At 40.5% G+C, this 18,379-nt stretch overlaps 1 protein-coding gene across 10 annotated transcripts in view; it reads left to right on the forward strand.

Moving 5' to 3' along the window:
- Positions 1-18,379, forward strand: part of limch1a (LIM and calponin homology domains 1a) — a 169,631-nt gene that overhangs the window by 87,953 nt on the left and 63,299 nt on the right. For 8 of the 10 annotated variants that reach the window (XM_060916533.1, XM_060916536.1, XM_060916539.1 and 5 more), the window contains 4 exons: positions 471-647; positions 1,114-1,449; positions 2,237-2,518; positions 7,672-7,953. In XM_060916533.1, the coding sequence (XP_060772516.1) occupies positions 471-647; positions 1,114-1,449; positions 2,237-2,518; positions 7,672-7,953 (1,077 nt within the window). The remainder of the gene's footprint in view (positions 1-470; positions 648-1,113; positions 1,450-2,236; positions 2,519-7,671; positions 7,954-18,379) is intronic. The other 2 variants (XM_060916537.1, XM_060916540.1) reach the window with 2 other exon arrangements.

The raw sequence follows: 18,379 nt of genomic DNA on the forward strand, positions 1-18,379 counted from the left end.
AATTTTGTGACAAAAAATGAACTCAATCTTTTGTAGAATAAATCTGTAATGTAATAAAATGTGGAGAAGGTGAAAGGGGTGTGCAGACTTTCTGGCTTGACTGTAGGATACAGTGTGTGTGTGTGTGTGTGTGTGTGTGTGTGTGTGTGTGTGTGCAGCAGCGCAACATCTCAAAACTTCAACAGCTATAGAAATAGAACATTCTGCCCAGAATTCAGCTTTGCAGTCAGAACCTTTAAGGCTTAAGACTTGGTGTCGCAGCTACTTTATGGGTGAAGCGAATTGAAAAATCCTTTACACTGGTATGCCAGTCATCAGAACACACAGTTAAAAACACACATACACATATACACACCTACCAGAAAACACCGTTTCACCCTCATAGCTTTCTCATTTACTGAATGTGTGTGTGTGTGTGTGTGTGTGTGTGTGTGTGTGTGTGTGTGTGCGCGCGCCACATTCCTCTGCAGAGAGGAGTGTGTTGGCATTTCGAGCGAGACGCCTCTTGTCCTCAGTTCCCAGAAAACTGTGACCTGGGCAGTTGTGGGAGAGGCAGAGCCTCAGCTGGATGAGGCAGAACTAAAGAAGATGAAAAAGTTAGAGAAGGCGGGTATTAAAGTGTTGCCTGCACATGTGCGATACAGCAGGTTAGAAGGATATTGTAATGACAGTCACTGACTGGCTGGACTAATGGCATGAGGGTTTGCGTGTTGTACCCTACTAATTAAATACATGCAGAGATTCCCTGGATTTTACTGTAGCTTGTAGTGTGTGTCAACATTGTGTGGACATGCGATTGAGCTTCTTGAGTTGTGTTTAATTATCTGAAACATCTGGATCCTTGGTTTTGGAATGTAACTGATGCTGACCCACACTTCTGCATTAACTTTTGCATGGTGCTTTTTGCAAATGCGGTTTTGTAAAGTATTTTGTCATCCAGTTTTCTCATGATTTTGGCACTAGAGAGCATTGCTGCTTTGATTTTGGGTTGAAGTGTAACCTTTGTCGAAAATAAATAAAGGTGTGTTGCATCATCTAGGTACAATGTATAAGACACTAACTTTCCATCACCCTGCATTCCTGCTTGTGTTGTTGACAAAAACCTTCATTCAGTCCTAAGGTGACCACTGTAGAGCTCGATCAGGGTAAATCTCCGTCTCCTGACATCATCCCTCAATGTGATAACGACTTCCTGCGGGCTGAACACACCCATGAGAGGGACAAAGAGGATGATGAGGACAAGGAAGGAGATAGAAAGGTCCCAGATATCCAAAAGGACGACCTTGCTTCCCGGAGGGCGCGCATGAATCAACCAAAACGCAGTGTCGCGCATCAGTTCCTGCCAAGCTCGTGCAGCAGGAAGGACCGCGAGCGTTGGGAGGGAATCCGGCTTTCCTCCCAGCATGCTATGTTGGAGATGTTGGAGAAAATGGAGCAGGAGAAGAAGAGGTGTGTGGTGTGAGAGAAGGCGTGAAGGGGGAGCAGGGGCAAATCAATGCAGCAGAAATACTATAGCAAAATACCTAGACATGATGCATGTCAGTGTTTTGATTATTTTTTGATATAGCCTTAAATTTAGATGTTAGACAACAGGAACCTTTTCAGTTCTCTGCAACTTTTCTACTGCATTTTTCCACCAGAGGAATCAGGACTAATATTAGTTCCTGGACTGTAGCAACTTTTTCACTTTTTCCTTCTCCATAGTAGGTAATTTTCTATGGACCTGGAACTAATTGATCAAAGACAAGCATCATAAAATTTCCATCCTTCCGACCTACCTGGCATTTAAAAAAGTAATGCAACTAACATACAATTAAAGCAAAAACAATGAACAACGTCACATTGATTGCTTGCCTTGTTTTATTTTACATAATTATCATGGTCTGTGCATAACAGTGGAAATATAGAACAGGAACTTGATCAGTTCTCATCCAGGATGGTTTCAGAGCTCATTATATGCTTAGAAGGTTTCATGACCTTGGTGGAAACATGCCTATAGTGTCTACTATATTTGGAAAAGAAACCTGTCCAGTAACTGCACCTTTCCTACTTGAAAATGGTTAGAGGGTCTGTCTGAGGCATTCATGCACCCATTCATTTCCACTGTCTTCTTCTTTTCTGTTTATACTGTATGTGTCAAAAATTTGTGTTGGTGGTGGTGTTTCCTTTGTTACATCTATGCGTGAATTGTGCAATGGAACTTTTTCATGTGTGTCATTGCCAAACTCCACCACAGTGAATCTGACACCACCTCCACTGACGTGTCGATTGTAACTCGCAAGGACAACCCCTTCCTAAGCGCCCACAGGAAAAAGAAGGGTGAGGAGGACAAGAGTGATGATGAGGAGGACACAGGGAAGTCAGTCATCCCAAACATACAGAAGGATGATCTTGCCAGGAGGCGAACGCAAATTGGGTCCCTCCCACAAAGGGATTTTCGCCAATCATTGGTCCAGACAAGTATCACTCAGTCAGATCTTGAGAAGTGGCAGAGACTTTCAATGACCATTGAAAACAGGTGCTTTAAAAATACATACAAAGCTCACGATACACACAATCAGAACAGAACACATCCTAGTCTCTTTTACATTTTATATATATATATATATATATATATATATATATATATATATATATATATATATATATGAGTGATTCCACGCTTATGGGTACTGAAATGGGGACATGAACTTATTTTTAAAAATTCACCTAAAACCATTTCTTTTTTTACCATCAGGTCACAAAACATGTAATCTTTAATGAATGATATGTTAAAAGATAACTTTAATTTTCTGAGATGTAATAAAAACATATTTATATGCCAAAGTCAGAACGTAACAGAAGTGTTGTGGACATATATATTCTCAATTTTAACAATGTAGAATTACTTTTTGAAACATAGGAAGGTGATGTTTTAGCAAATATAATTAATAAACATGTGTAGTAGAATAAACATACACATTCTTTCAATAAGATTAACATGGTATATAGCTAGATTGTAATTAATTTGTACCAGACGCGAGATGGACAATCGTAACAGAAGTAATGTAACAGACATCATTTTGGAACTCATAGGCTTGACTTTGGCATATAAATATGTTTTTATTACATCTCAGAAAATTAAAGTTATCTTTTAACATATCATTCATTAAAGATTACATGTTTTGTGACCTGATGGTAAAAAAAGAAATGGTTTTAGGTGAATTTTTAAAAATAAGTTCATGTCCCCATTTCAGTACCCATAAGCGTGGAATCACTCATATATATATATATATATGTGTGTGTGTGTATGTCCGTCTCAGAAACTGGTCTCTCATTTGGAACATTATGGTCAAAAAATAAATGTTCTAATTTTATTTTTTTTTTTTTTGCATTTACCGAACACTCAATGTTTCTTTTGTCATGTTTAATAAGAATAAAGATAGCATCTTATGGCCCTTTTCCACTACCCTTTTTCAGCTCACTTCAGCTCGCTTCAGCTCACTTCAGCCCGACACGGCTCGCGTTTCGACTACCAAAAACCAGCACGACTCAGCTCGTTTCAGCCCTGCTTAGCCCCTAAAACTCGCACCGTTTTGGAGTGGGGCTGAAGCGAGCCAAGCCGTGCCGAGTGAGGTTGGGGGCGTGAGCAGACACTCCCCTGTGCACTGATTGGTGAGGAGGAGTGTCCTCACATGCCCACACACGCCCCGCGAGCGCGCTGGGATCTGTGAACACCGCAAACCCGGAAGAATAATAATTACGAATTACGAGAATTTCTGAAGCCTTATGCGCCTCGCCTCATCTATACGCTCTTGCCAGTATCTGTCCGCGTTGTCGGTGACAACAAGCCACAGCACCAAGACCAGCAACACTAACGACTCCATGTCCTCCATGTTTATTGTTTACTATTCGGGTCGTGAGACTACCGCTTAAAAGCTCACTGAATCAGTGACATACAGAGCATCGTGGACGAGTTCGCGGAGCGCAAGGCTCGTCGTATGCCCTTCAAATAATGCGCGCAGTAGGCTATTGATGTTTTATTATGAGCCATGTACAGTATGTCACCTAATGTTTTTTTGTTTCTGAGTTACATGTTCGCTTGAAGGACTTAATGTACAAAATAACATAGTTGCACCCCGTAGTGTTGAAATTGGTAAACACAGTGCATTCAGTGAGGTTTGCACCACCCTCCTTTTATTTCTGACTCTTCCTGTCACCGTTGCAACCTCTGAGCGCTAATTCGTATGCCCTTCAAATAATGTGCGCAGTATAGGCTATTGATGTTTTATTATGAGCCATGTACAGTATCCTAATGTTTTTTGTTTCTGAGTTACATGTTCGTTTGAAGGACTTGATGTACTAAATAACATAGTTGCACCCGGTAGTGTTGAAATTGGTAAACACCGCAGTTGCGGACATTTTGTAGCCTAAAATGTTATGATAAGCTTTAATAAAGGGCCCGGTCATTTGCCCCGCCCCCAGCCCGGCTCTGACTTGTTCCGCCACTGTCACTGATGTCACTGTTTGCGCTGCTTAACGACATCACGTGACGTCCACCCACTTTCGCTAACTCCACCCAATGTGTCCACCCACTTCCAGCCAGCACGGTTCAGCGCGGTTGTAGTCGAAATGCAACTCCAACAGCCCCACTCAGCTCGACTCAGCACGGCACGGCTCAGCCGCGTTTGTAGTGGAAAAGCGGCATTAGCATCTTGCTTTATCTGGCCTCCACTGTGGAAAATTTTTTTGATTACATTTCAAATGCTTTTGTAAAATTGATTTCCATATAAAATAACTACATCATGAAGAATTAAAGCCCCTCCTTCACAGATGAGTGAAAATATTGAATAAATTTCCTCTTTTTGATTGCTTCGGTTAAAAATGCCAAGTTATGATGACTGAATTGATTATTCACTTAAATATGAATAATATGATACATTTTGGGTATTTGATATGGCGAAATAGGACATAATGGAAAAATCAAGAACACACCGGAAAGATGAGAATAACGGCGGTGGTAAAAGAACAGCGACTGTACCGGCTGAAGGTCGCGCGGGTCTCTGCTGTGGCGCGCGAGCAACGGGACATCACTACCGCACCGGACGGAGCACGAGGCGGGGGTGGGGTAAAATGACTGGCCGTAGATTCTATCAAAAGTTTGATCTAAATTGACCATGGTTGCAAAATATTGGCCAAAAATACGCAAACACTACGAAATATGAAAGTAAGATGAAAAAGAAACATTCTATTGCCTTATACTGCAAGACTAAAACAAAATAAAACTGTCAAAACTCACCTTTTCAGTGATAACATCCGAACAGATCACCCGCGTAACAGAGAGACCGCAAATGGAAGCACGATCAACTTCTAACTGCTGGAGTGGAAAATTCCATTCTACACATGCAAATTGTTAATGTGTGTCCTTCCCCGCACACAAATAACACGCTACGGTAAAAAATAGACCACAGCTCATTTTATAGCTCAGAAATTCATACAAGACCAGCTACCATCGTAACATATTCTGTAAGAAACATATTCTATACCTAACTTTCAGCTTTCGTTTTAAAAAACAAAATTGCAGATTTATAACTAAATTTTTATATGGCGTAGTGATTTTAAGTTGCTACTTTTGGTGAGGTAGTGACCTTGACCCTGAGGATTTCCGTTTAGATCAAAACACACGATCGTATTGGTTTTGGGTATGTGGAAAATGGAGTTACAATGGTGATGAAATATTTTGCATGATGTTTTATTACGGTTATGATTATTCTGTGAGCGCGCCAATTCTTAGGTGTATAAAGTTACGACTTAAAATACAATTAGTGATAACTGTAGACTTTTCAGTGGACTACAACCTTTTTAAGAGAATGCAATGTAGTCAACTATTTATCATGTCCCAGATCAAGCCGCCATTTTTCCACAAATTTGCAGAATTTTTGCCAAATTCTGAATAGAGTATTCACATCAAATATTTAGTTTTATCTGTTTTATTTCTTTCATCATTTTATTTCAAATTAAAACCAACATCACCATTCAAAACTGTATAGTTTATTGACTGTGAGTATATTTAGTGGGGTTCCCCCACAGTACCCAGTTTCTGAGACACACACACACACACAGCGTCTTGCAAAAGTACTCATCCCCCTTGATGTTTGTCTTGTTTTGTCACATTCCAAGCTGGAATTAAAATAGATTTTGGGGGGTTAGCACCATTTGAGTTACACAACATGCCTACAACTTTAAAAGGTAAAGATTGTTGTTTTATTGTGAGACAAAAAATAATGAAGATGAAAAAACAGAAATCTGGAGTGTGCATAGGTATTAACCCCTCCAAAAGTCAATACTTTATAGAGCCACCTTTGACTGCAATTACAGCTGCAAGTCTCTTGGGGTATGTCTCTATTAGCTTAACACATCGAGCCACTGGGATTTTTGCCCATTCCTCAAGGCAAAACTGCTCCAACTCCTTCAAGTTAGATGGATTGCGTTGGTGTACAGCAATCTTCAAGTTCTGCCACAGATTCTCAATTGGATTGAGGTCTGGGCTTTGATTGGGCCATTCCAAGACATTTAAAAGTTTCCCTTTAAACCACTCCAGGGTAGCTTTAGCAGTATGTTTAGGGTCATTGTCCTGCTGGACCTTCATCCCAGTCTCAAACCTCTGGCTGACTCAAACAGGTTTTCCTCCAGAATTGCCCTGTATTTAGTGCCATCGATCTTTCCCTCAGTCCTGACCAGCGTTCCTGTCCCTGCAGATGAAAAATATCCCCAGAGCATGATGCTGCCACCACCATGCTTCACTGTAGGAATGGTGTTCTCAGGGTGTTGGGTTTGCACCACACATGGCATTTCCCATGATGGCCAAATAGATCCATTTTAGATCAAATACTCAATCAGAGAATTTTCTTCCATGTGTTTGGGGAGTCTGCCACATGCTGTTGGGCAAACTCCAAATGTGTTTTCTTAAGCAATGACTTTTCTGGCCACTCTTCCATAAAGCCCCACTCTGTGGAGTGTACGGCTTAAAGTGGTCCTATGGACAGATACTCCCATCTCCGCTGTGGATCTTTGTGGCTCCTTCAGTGATATCTTTGGTGTCTTTGTTGCATCTCTGATTAATGCCCTCCTTGCCCGGTCTGTGAGTTTTGGTGGATGGCCTTCTCTTGTCAGGTTTGTAGTGGTGCCATATTCTTTCCATTTTGCTATAATGGATTTAATGGTGCTCCCTGGGATATTCAAAGTTTGGGATATTTTTTATAACCCAACCCTGATCTATACTTCTCCACAACTTTGTCTCTGACCTGTTTGGAGGCTCCTTGGTTTTCATATTGCTTGCTTAGTAGTGTAGCAGAGTCAGGGTCTTTCCAGAACAGGTTGATTTATACAGACATCATGTGACAGATCATGTGACACTTTGATTGCACACAGGTGGATCTTAATCAACTAATTATGTGACTTATGAAGTGAATTGGTTGGACCAGCTCTTATTTAGGGGTTTCATACGGAAGGGGGTGAATACCTATGCACACTCCAGATTTCTGTTTTGTTTTTCATCTTAATTATTATTTGCGTCACAATAAAACAATTGTGTGTGTGTGTATATATATATATATATATATATATATATATATATATATATATATAATATTTTAATTTTATTATAGTTGTGTCCACTGTGTTGTTCCATAGTGAGGACGCTCCAGTTGAAGTGTCAGTCATAACTCGTAAGGACAACCCCTTCTTGAGCACCGAGAAAGCAAGACAGAAAGAAGATGATGAGGATGATCAGAGTGAGACAGAGGGAGGCAGACAGGCTGCTTTGCCTAATATACAGAAAGATGATCTGGCTAGGAGGCGGGGTCAGACTGGGCTCCTCCCACATCGGGATCATCAGCAGTCATTGGCTCAGGCGGCCATGACGCAGTCAGACCTGGAGAAGTGGCAGAGACTGCAGATGAGCACAGAGAACAGGTGCCTGACCTCTGACCTGTCTGTAGGTTTGACCTACACAAGTGTGTTTCCTGTGTAGTATTTAGGATTTGTCCAACAGCTGGGATTGGAAAAGCTAGTTGCCCTAATGTTTTGCTAATCTTTTTTCATTATTAATTTTTGGGGTTTTAAATTACTATATTTTAAAATGTATTAGCTAATGCAGCATGCTGTTTTTAAATAGACGATGGAATAGTGGGCTTACATGACATCTACTCTGTTTTCACAGACTTTGCTTATGTAAAATACGAGCTAATGTAGCTAATTCTCAATAACTTGTCTCCTTCATGATTGAGTTGATGGTTTATGAAGTTAATTATAAAGAAGTCTGGTTGCTGTTTTGGCATGACCAGAAAACTGAAAGGAAATCTGTTTGTTTTGAGGACTTACCTATGCTTGTGCAAAAATAAGAATTTGATAGGATTGACGTTTTTCTGCCTACACCTTTATCAACCATGGTGATTGGCCCTTTTTATGCATTTACATATTTATTTACACTAATATTGCGCTATTATTCCGAATAGGACAATATTCAGGATTTGTTACAGGTTGTGTAAACAGCATATTTTGTTTGGATATTCCTTATCTCGAGATGTCGAGATTATTTTGGTTTTCGGAGCATTCTTTGGATGTGTATACAGCGAATTCGGAATATGCATCTCAGTTGGGGTTTTTACGGGAGTTTGCAACCCACGGCCTCTTGCCTATTTAGGGTCAGCTCTGTGCGTTGGACACAAACTAACTAGACAACAGTTTCCAAAGTTGGGGTAGAGATGCAGCTCCATGAAAACAGGAATATTAGTGGAATATTCATTTTCATTACCAACACCAACTTTGTTGGAGAAGGTTATATTTTTGCCTTCGTTTGTTTGTTTGTTTGCGTTTTCCCAATGTAACTCAAAAAGTAGTGAACGGATTGTGATGAAATTTGGTGGAAAGGTGAGCCATAGGCCACGGAACAATTGATTAGATTTTGATGTAAATCCAGATATGTATATGGATCCAGGATCCAGATATGTATACGGATCCACGATTTTTTTTGTCTTTTCCCAACGTAACTCAAAAAGTCTTGAACAGATTTTCATGAAATTTGGTGTACAGCTTTAGTATTATCCGAGACTCAAGGGATTTGATTTTGATGTTGATAATGTATAGCTTAGTGGAGGTATGCACTCTACCAAGTACCCTTCTCATTAGCTAGGTAAACAGCTTAATAGGAATATCTTTTGAGAATAAGGGCAAAAACCAGAATATTTTGTGCAGGTAAACCTAATGACTAGTAATGTTTCTGTTGTGCCTCCTTTTTATATCATGCTCCTAATTATGGGATCACAGAGTTTACAGTTTATCCAAACATTTGCAATTTTTTGACACCTTGCTACACCAATACAGGACACACGTGAAAAGTATGACATCCTTCTGTTTTTTTTCAGCAGCAGTCACAACAAATGCAAATAAACTTTTCCTTCAGAAAAGCCAAATCAGTGAATAGGAAAGGATGTGGGATGTAAAAGGCACAGATTTGCTTCTGGTCACAATGGCTTTGGCTTTTTGCTGAATTTTAATTTCTATGGATGGTATTTTTTAAAAAAAAGTGAATGGAGCAGCTGCTTATGTTTTAAACTGTCATTTAGTGCACATGTTGAAAAAGTAGCCATCCATTCCACAGGCATATGCTAGGATTGTCTTGTGAGCAATGTTGGCACTTCTGGAAATTACCGTCTCACACACACACACAAAAAAAAAAAAATCATAACAGAAAGATTAGGCTGGCTCTTGGGAACAGTAGTTGTTGTGAATGTTGTGTCAGTGGATTTTGAGCATTTTGTATTGTGTGGATGTTGCATATACAGTACAAGAGTGTTACAGGGTTCTGTGATGAACTGAGAGATGCCTACAGGAAACTAAACTCTCAGGCAAAGTGTGTAGCTCCACAGGAAGTGCCAGGAAAGCTAAAACTTGTGTGGGTGGGTGGGTGAGAGAGAGAGATGCTTTGGATGAGGATTATTTATGATGCTTGCCTCTGCTTACTATATGATCCGATGGACTAAATGTATGTGGAAAAGATTCCATGTGTGTTTAACTGTTTATGATAACACAGTTTCTTTCTTTTTTTCTGTTCTTTTGTGACCTAAAATAGTTTTCTTTCCGTATTTACCTGTTTTCACTTTTCATATTTCCTCTTTTCCTCTCCATTCTTGGCTCTAATTCATTTAATCTTTTCTCTTACATTTGTGTGTGTGTGTGTGTGTGTGTGTGTGTATACACCGGGTGTCTGGGTGTCTATATTGTGTGTGTGTGTGTGTGTGGTGCAGTGACTCGCCCCCTCTATGTCAGTCCTGCCTCTCTGCCTCCTCAGTGAAGGTTGCCCACAGTGACCCGTCTCGTTGCCAGGGGCGTTCCCGTGGTGACCGCAAGCGCATTGTGACGTTTGGGGGTGTGACTAAGATGGAGAGTGTTTCCTGGCAAGAGGAAAGAAAGGAAGAAGAGTGGAGGAAAGAGGGTGGGAAAGATGAGTCAGAGACGCTGCGACGCCTCCTCTCCTCAGCAACTGTTGCCATGCCCACCGCTGGGATGAGCTCAGGGCGAGAGAGAGAGTACGATACGCATGCATGCTCATAGATATGTTTGAGCATATAGACAGAGTTTCGGTCAAATCAGACACACGCCATGACACACGCACAACACACTTTGTCCTCTATATTACCAAACATGTAGAAGTGGCATATTGCTTCAAGAGTAATTGTGGTGTTCCAGGATGTTTTCATGTGATCGATATGTGGACTGAGTATATCAGCTCACCAAACAATAAATAGTGTAGCAGAGCCAGTAAACTGTCAGTAATTCATCAACTCCTGTTTCCTAAAAATATAAACCAGCACAGCTTGTCTAGTATGTCCTCTGTTGCGGCCTCTCCCATACATTTACGTACATTATTTAGCCGAAGGCAGCTCATCAGATCAGAGATTAGCTACAGTATCAGAAAATCAGAAAGATTTGAGTTTTGTCAGGCTTTCAAAGATTTTTCAATTCTTTGGTGTGATTAATGAACCAACAATAAGGCTTAATTTAAATGTCGAGGAAAACTGAATGTTTAGCAGTGACTGGACAGAAAAGTGTATACAGCCCCGATTCCAAAAAAGTTGGGACAAAGTACAAATTGTAAATAAAAACGGAATGCAATAATTTACAAATCTCAAAAACTGATATTGTATTCACAATAGAACATAGACAACATATCAAATGTCGAAAGTGAGACATTTTGAAATTTCATGCCAAATATTGGCTCATTTGAAATTTCATGACAGCAAGACATCTCAAAAAAGTTGGGACGGGGGCAATAAGAGGCTGGAAAAGTTAAAGGTACAAAAAAGGAACAGCTGGAGGACCAAATTGCAACTCATTAGGCCAAAAAAAAAAAGTGTGTTTCAGGTAACATGAAATACTAAAATAGGGTTGGCAGGTAGGAAAAGGGGTTTTTTTTCTTAAATTTTTTTATTTTGTTCGAAAAAATTAACACAAGTAAACATCTTACAAAATAGTATTTTAGCACAGAATCCTTTATACCACACATCATAATAAAATAAAAGTGTTTTAAATCTTTAAACAAATAAAAAAAACTTGAAAAGTTGTGACTAGTCACTAAGCTAACGAGTTTCATACATAAAAAGACAGTCATGAAAAATTAGCTTATTTGCTGCACTATGGCCCCACCTAAAGAATGTATTAAACAATAGTGTTTTGTCTGACAGCAGCCAGATGTATTCAACCAATTATAAAACATCAAATTGAAGTAAAATGAAACATAAATTGCAAAAGAGGAGTTTAACATTTGGTCTTTGGTTAAACTAAAGGTTTAGTGGGGGGTCGGCTTGCTTTGCTATTTTTTGTGACGTGCCAGTTTGTACACTATATAAATATTTTAACACTTCAGTATCAATGACCCCATGCCCTCAAACAGTCAGTGCGTTTACATGCACATCCAAATCGAGCTACTGTCGGTAATCGAGCTAAGGGTCCCAGCAGGGGTGCCAGAGAAATCCAATCCTACATGTACACAAGGAAATCGAGCTATTGTGTGAGGTACATTGTGCACCCGAGCCACAGGTGGCGCTACACGCCCCATCGTGTTGGTACACTTCCGGTTGTCGTCATGAAGAAGAGCTATTCAAGAGTACAAACAAAGTTATCAGTTCCGTGTTCACAAGAAGACCAACGACGAGGACAGCAACATCGAGAGAGAGAAGATGGACAACAACGAAGCAGCTCAGCACTTGCTGAACATTCTGTACACCATCGCGTTGTCATGCCGACCGAGGCTGTTGTGTTTCCCGCTTGTGGTCTCGTCACTCATCACTTCCGGAAGGGGCAGTGCTAAAGTAAGTAGCTCGACTACGTAGCTCGATAGGGTTTACATGCACTAAGTAGCTCGGCTACAATCGCATAATCTAGGTCGCGTAGCTCGATTACAAGAAATCCAGTTCAGTTCGATTTCAGCCGAGCTAAGGTGTTTCCATTAGCCTAGTAAACTAGACCCAACCGCCTAGCGGCCAAAAATATTTTTTGCCTAGCGAATGGGTCTAGCCTCGCACCATATAAACAAAAACACCCCGGGCATCAAATCGTGCCCGCCAATCACAACGCAAGGTTTTTGTTTGGATTCTTTGGGCGGGCTTTTGCAGGAATGACGACAAAGCTGCGCGATGCTGGAGAAAGTGCAACAGTAAAGATGGCTATGGGCTAGTGAACAGCGTGCATTTGACTCCGCTTTGGAATCAGTTTTAGAAGAATTAGACGTGGAGTTTTCATTGAAACATGAGCAGGAAGAGGCTCTCCGCTCATTCCTTTTCAAGAAGGACATTTTCGCTGTTTTGCCGACCGGCTATGGCAAAAGTCTGATCTACCAGCTGGCTCCGCTGGTAGCCAAAAGGATGGGCTAGTTTGTGCAGTACAAAGAATTAATAAACAGCTTTGAAACATTACTTTTTGATTGTTTCTTATTTTCCCGTTATTTTAAATTTAAGGGAAATTATTTCACCAAACACCACTAAATAAAAACTCTCAAAAACAGTTTAAGCAAACCCTTGAAAAACACTTGGAAAAAAATGTGTATGTGGTACAGACTCCAAACTTGTGGTCATTATCTCCAAACTTCTTAAAATCTAGAACCTGTTTATTAATTAATACGCATTTTGAAAAATTATTTATTTCAAGGCCTCCCCCACTGCTTTCTGTCGCTCTGACTACGTCACAGTCACTGTTGCGCTGATTGGTCAGAGCGTTGGCCTATACGCACAGAGACAGTTTGAAAGACAGTGGTTTGTTCCTCCTACCCGCTTCGGAAATGTCTACGGATCGAGGCCAGACTAAATATTCACATTTAGTCTGGCTTGCCAGGCTATGTTTCCATGGCATTTAGAACTTCAATTTCAGTCGAGCTATGGCAGAAATTCGATTTTCTCTATGTGCATGTAAACGCACTGAGTCTTAATTGTTAACAAAAGCTAAGACAGATGTACCTCATAAAAATGTATGTTACAGGCAGCTAGCTCCATGACAAGGCCTGTTGAACCCCCCCCCCCCCCCCCCCCCCTTTTGTTGTTAACATTCCAGATGAAATGAATGTACACATTTCTAGATAGTAATGGGTATGGGGTGTATTTTATCAAATACATCATATCAAAGATATGATCTATCAAAATGACTAACACTGACTATTAAATTACTATTTATTTGCATTTTAAAAAGCACTTCAAACATGCAGACATTTTTTTTTATCTGTACAACATAGGAGCCATCTGTGTCTTTGGGTAATCTTAGGCGTATTTTCTCATTGAATTCAGATACAATGTCATTAAATAACTCATCTTTCCTAGTGTAGAGAGTACCATTGGACAACCTATCAAAATATAAGTGACACATTCTTAATACAAGTCTATATATATATATATATATATATATATATATATATATATATATATATATATATATATACACTAAAAACCATTGAAACACATGAAAATAATGACAAACATTGAAATAAAAAAGAAATCTAAAACTGCTACATATTTCACACAGACACACACACACACACACACACATATATATATATATATATATATATATATATATATATATATATATATATATATATATATAGTGGTGCTTGAAAGTTTGTGAACCCTTTAGAATTTTCTATATTTCTGCATAAATATGACCTAAAACATCATCAGATTTTCACATAAATCCTAAAAGTAGATAAAGAGAACCCATTTAAACAAATGAGACAAAAATATTATACTTGGTCATTTATTTATTGAGGAAAATGATCCAATATTACATATCTGTGAGTGGCAAAAGTATGTGAACCTCTAGGATTAGCAGTTAATTTGAAGGTGAAATTAGAGTCAGGTGTTTTCAATCAATGGGATGACAATCAGGTGTGAGTGGGCACCCTGTTTTATTTAAAGAACAGGGATCTATCAAAGTCTGATCTTCACAACACATGTTTGTGGAAGTGCATCATGGCACGAACGAAGGAGATTTCTGAGGACTTCAGAAAAAGCGTTGTTGATGCTCATCAGGCTGGAAAAGGTTACAAAGCCATCTCCAAAGAGTTTGGACTCCACCAATCGACAGTCAGACAGATTGTGTATAAATGGAGGAAATTCAAGACCGTTGTTACCCTCCCCAGGAGTGGTCAACCAACAAAGATCACTCCAAGAGTAAGGCGTGTAATAGTCGTCTAATGGCCCTTTTCCACTACCCTTTTTCAGCTCGCTTCAGCTCACTTCAGCCCGACACGGCTTGCGTTTCGACTACCAAAAACCAGCACGACTCAGCTCGCTTCAGCCCTGCTTAGCCCCTAAAACTCGCACCGTTTTGGAGTAGGGCTGAAGCGAGCCGAGTGAAGCTGGGGGCGTGAGCAGACACTCCCCTGTGCACTGATTGGTGAGGAGGAGTGTCCTCACATGCCCACACATGCCCCGCGAGCACGCTGGGATCTGTAAACACCGCAAACCCGGAAGAAGAAGAATTACGAATTACGAGTATTTCTGAAGCCTTATGCGCCTCGCCTCATCTATACGCTCTTGCCAGTATCTGTCCGCGTTGTCGGTGACAACAAGCCACAGCACCAAGACCAGCAACACTAACGACTCCATGTCCTCCATGTTTATTGTTTACTATTCGGGTCGTGAGACTACCGCTTAAAAGATCACTGATGTCACTGTTTGCGCTGCTTAACGACATCACCTGACGTCCACCCACTTTCGCTAACTCCACCCAATGTGTCCACCCACTTCCAGCCAGCACGGTTCAGCGCGGTTGTAGTCGAAATGCAACTCCAACAGCCCCGCTCAGCCCAACTCAGCACGGCACGGCTCAGCCCGACTCAGCCGCGTTTGTAGTGGAAAAGCGGCAAAAGTCACAAAGGACCCCAGGGTAACTTCTAAGCAACTGAAGGCCTCTCTCACATTGGCTAATGTTAATGTTCATGAGTCCACCATCAGGAGAACACTGAACAACAATGGTGTGCATGGCAGGGTTGCAAGGAGAAAGCCACTGCTCTCCAAAAAGAACATTGCTGCTCGTCTGCAGTTTGCTAAAAATCATGTGGACAAGCCAGAAGGCTATTGGAAAAATGTTTTGTGGATGGATGAGACCAAAACAGAACTTTTTGGTTTAAATGAGAAGCGTTATGTTTGGAGAAAGGAGAACACTGTATTTCAGCATAAGAACCTTATCCCATCTGTGAAACATGGTGGTGGTAGTATCATGGTTTGGGCCTCTTTTGCTGTATCTGGGCCAGGACAGCTTGCCATCATTGATGGAACAATGAATTCTGAATTATACCAGCAAATTCTAAAGGAAAATGTCAGGACATCTGTCCATGAACTGAATCTCAAGAGGAGGTGGGTCATGCAGCAAAACAACGACCCTAAGCCCACAAGTCATTCTACCAAAGAATGGTTAAAGAAGAATAAAGTTAATGTTTTGGAATGGCAAAGTCAAAGTCCTGACCTTAATCCAATTGAAATGTTGTGGAAGGACCTGAAGCGAGCAGTTCATGTGAGGAAACCCACCAACATCCCAGAGCTGAAGCTGTTCTGTACGGAGGAATGGGCTAAAATTCCTCCAAGCCGGTGTGCAGGACTGATCAACAGTTACCAGAAATGTTTAGTTGCAGTTATTGCTGCACCAGGGGGTCACACCAGATACTGAAAGCAAAGGTTCACATACTTTTGCCAATCACAGATATGTAATATTGGATCATTTTCCTCAATAAATAAATGACCAAGTATAATATTTTTGTCTCATTTGTTTAACTGGGTTCTCTTTATCTACTTTTAGGACTTGTGTGAAAATCTGATGATGTTTTAGGTCATATTTATGCAGAAATATAGAAAATTCTAAAGGGTTCACAAACTTTCAAGCACCACTGTATATATATATATATATATATATATATATATATATATATATATATATTAGAATTAATAAAATGTTCTCCATCTGACAAAAATATTAAAGGCCATAATATAATGAAACTTTAATACTGGTAAAATTTCAGAATTTATAGAATAAGTGTACTAAATACACGGTTTGTGGGTCTACCTACCTTTGAAGCTTTTTCTGAAATTCTTTCGTTTTTCCCTTTTCTGAACGTGCTGCCTGCATCATGACATCGAATGCGTTTTCTTGTGTCTCTACGCACTCAGGGGTTGGCATTGATTCAAGTTCTACACACCGAAACTGTATCGATCGGATATCAGGAAAAACACTTAATATATCAAATACTGTCATATCGAGATCATCGATATTGTAAAAATCACGATCGGGTGTGCTGGATTCACATTGACACTGTGCTGAAGCCTTCACTCGGACGTTAGATGTAATGTTGTGAATTGGTCCGTGGAAAGCATTAAATAATTGAATAAAAGTTTTTGATAAATCGATCGATGCTAGTTTTCTCAGACCTGATGATGGGTGTGAACATCTGCCAACGGTAATACACAAAACGCGTTGACAAGTTTGTGAACTGCCACTGTCAGTGGCCGCCATGATGTTAGTTTATCAGATGACTCACGCGATCGACGTGAATATCGCGAGAGTTCAAGTTATGATGTTCTGCGCGAGATGGCTGTGCACATGTTTATGCAGGGGGGCTGATAGAAGTGGCGAAACATTTTACTTTTTATCGTTTCTTTCACAACTTGAATGCGTTGAAACAAAGAATTATGACAAACTAACACTGCTTACACTAAAGTATCGAGGGAAATTTGTAATAAAAACTTTATTGTCGGCAATTTCGACACGGAAATTCTCGATCGGTCGGGTTACCGGAAACAAGCTATTTTTTTTATTTGGCCTTAAGTCAATTGGCAATAGGTCATTAACATGACTGGGTATAAAAAGAGCATCTTGGAGTGGCAGCGGCTCTCAGAAGTAAAGATGGGAAGAGGATCACCAATCCCCCTAATTCTGTGCCGACAAATAGTGGAGCAATATGAGAAAGGAGTTCGACAGTGTAAAATTGCAAAGAGTTTGAACATATCATCATCTACAGTGCATAATATCATCAAAAGATTCAGAGAATCTGGAAGAATCTCTGTGCGTAAGGGTCAAGGCCAGAAAACCATACTGGGTGCCCGTGATCTTCGGGCCCTTAGACGGCACTGCATCACATACAGGCATGCTTCTGTATTGGAAATCACAAAATGGGCTCAGGAATATTTCCAGAGAACATTATCTGTGAACACAATTCACCGTGCCATCTGCCGTTGCCAGCTAAAACTCTATAGTTCAAAGAAGAAGCCGTATCTAAACATGATCCAGAAGCGCAGACGTCTTCTCTGGGCCAAGGCTCATTTAAAATGGACTGTGGCAAAGTGGAAAACTGTTCTGTGGTCAGACGAATCAAAATTTGAAGTTCTTTATGGAAATCAGGGACGCCATGTCATTCGGACTAAAGAGGAGAAGGACGACCCAAGTTGTTATCAGCGCTCAGTTCAGAAGCCTGCATCTCTGATGTTATGGGGTTGCATTAGTGCGTGTGGCATGGGCAGCTTACACATCTGGCAAGACACCATCAATGCTGAAAGGTATATCCAGGTTCTAGAGCAACATATGCTCCCATCCAGACGACGTCTCTTTCAGGGAAGACCTTGCATTTTCCAACATGACAATGCCAAACCACATACTGCATCAATTACAGCATCATGGCTGCGTAGAAGAAGGGTCCGGGTACTGAGCTGGCCAGCCTGCAGTCCAGATCTTTCACCCATAGAAAACATTTGGCGCATCATAAAATGGAAGATACGACAAAAAAGACCTAAGACAGTTGAGCAACTAGAATCCTACATTAGACAGGAATGGGTTAACATTCCTATCCCTAAACTTGAGCAAC

Source organism: Neoarius graeffei, chromosome 3, assembly GCF_027579695.1.
Source record: "Neoarius graeffei isolate fNeoGra1 chromosome 3, fNeoGra1.pri, whole genome shotgun sequence".
Classification (NCBI taxonomy): Eukaryota; Metazoa; Chordata; class Actinopteri; order Siluriformes; family Ariidae; genus Neoarius; species Neoarius graeffei.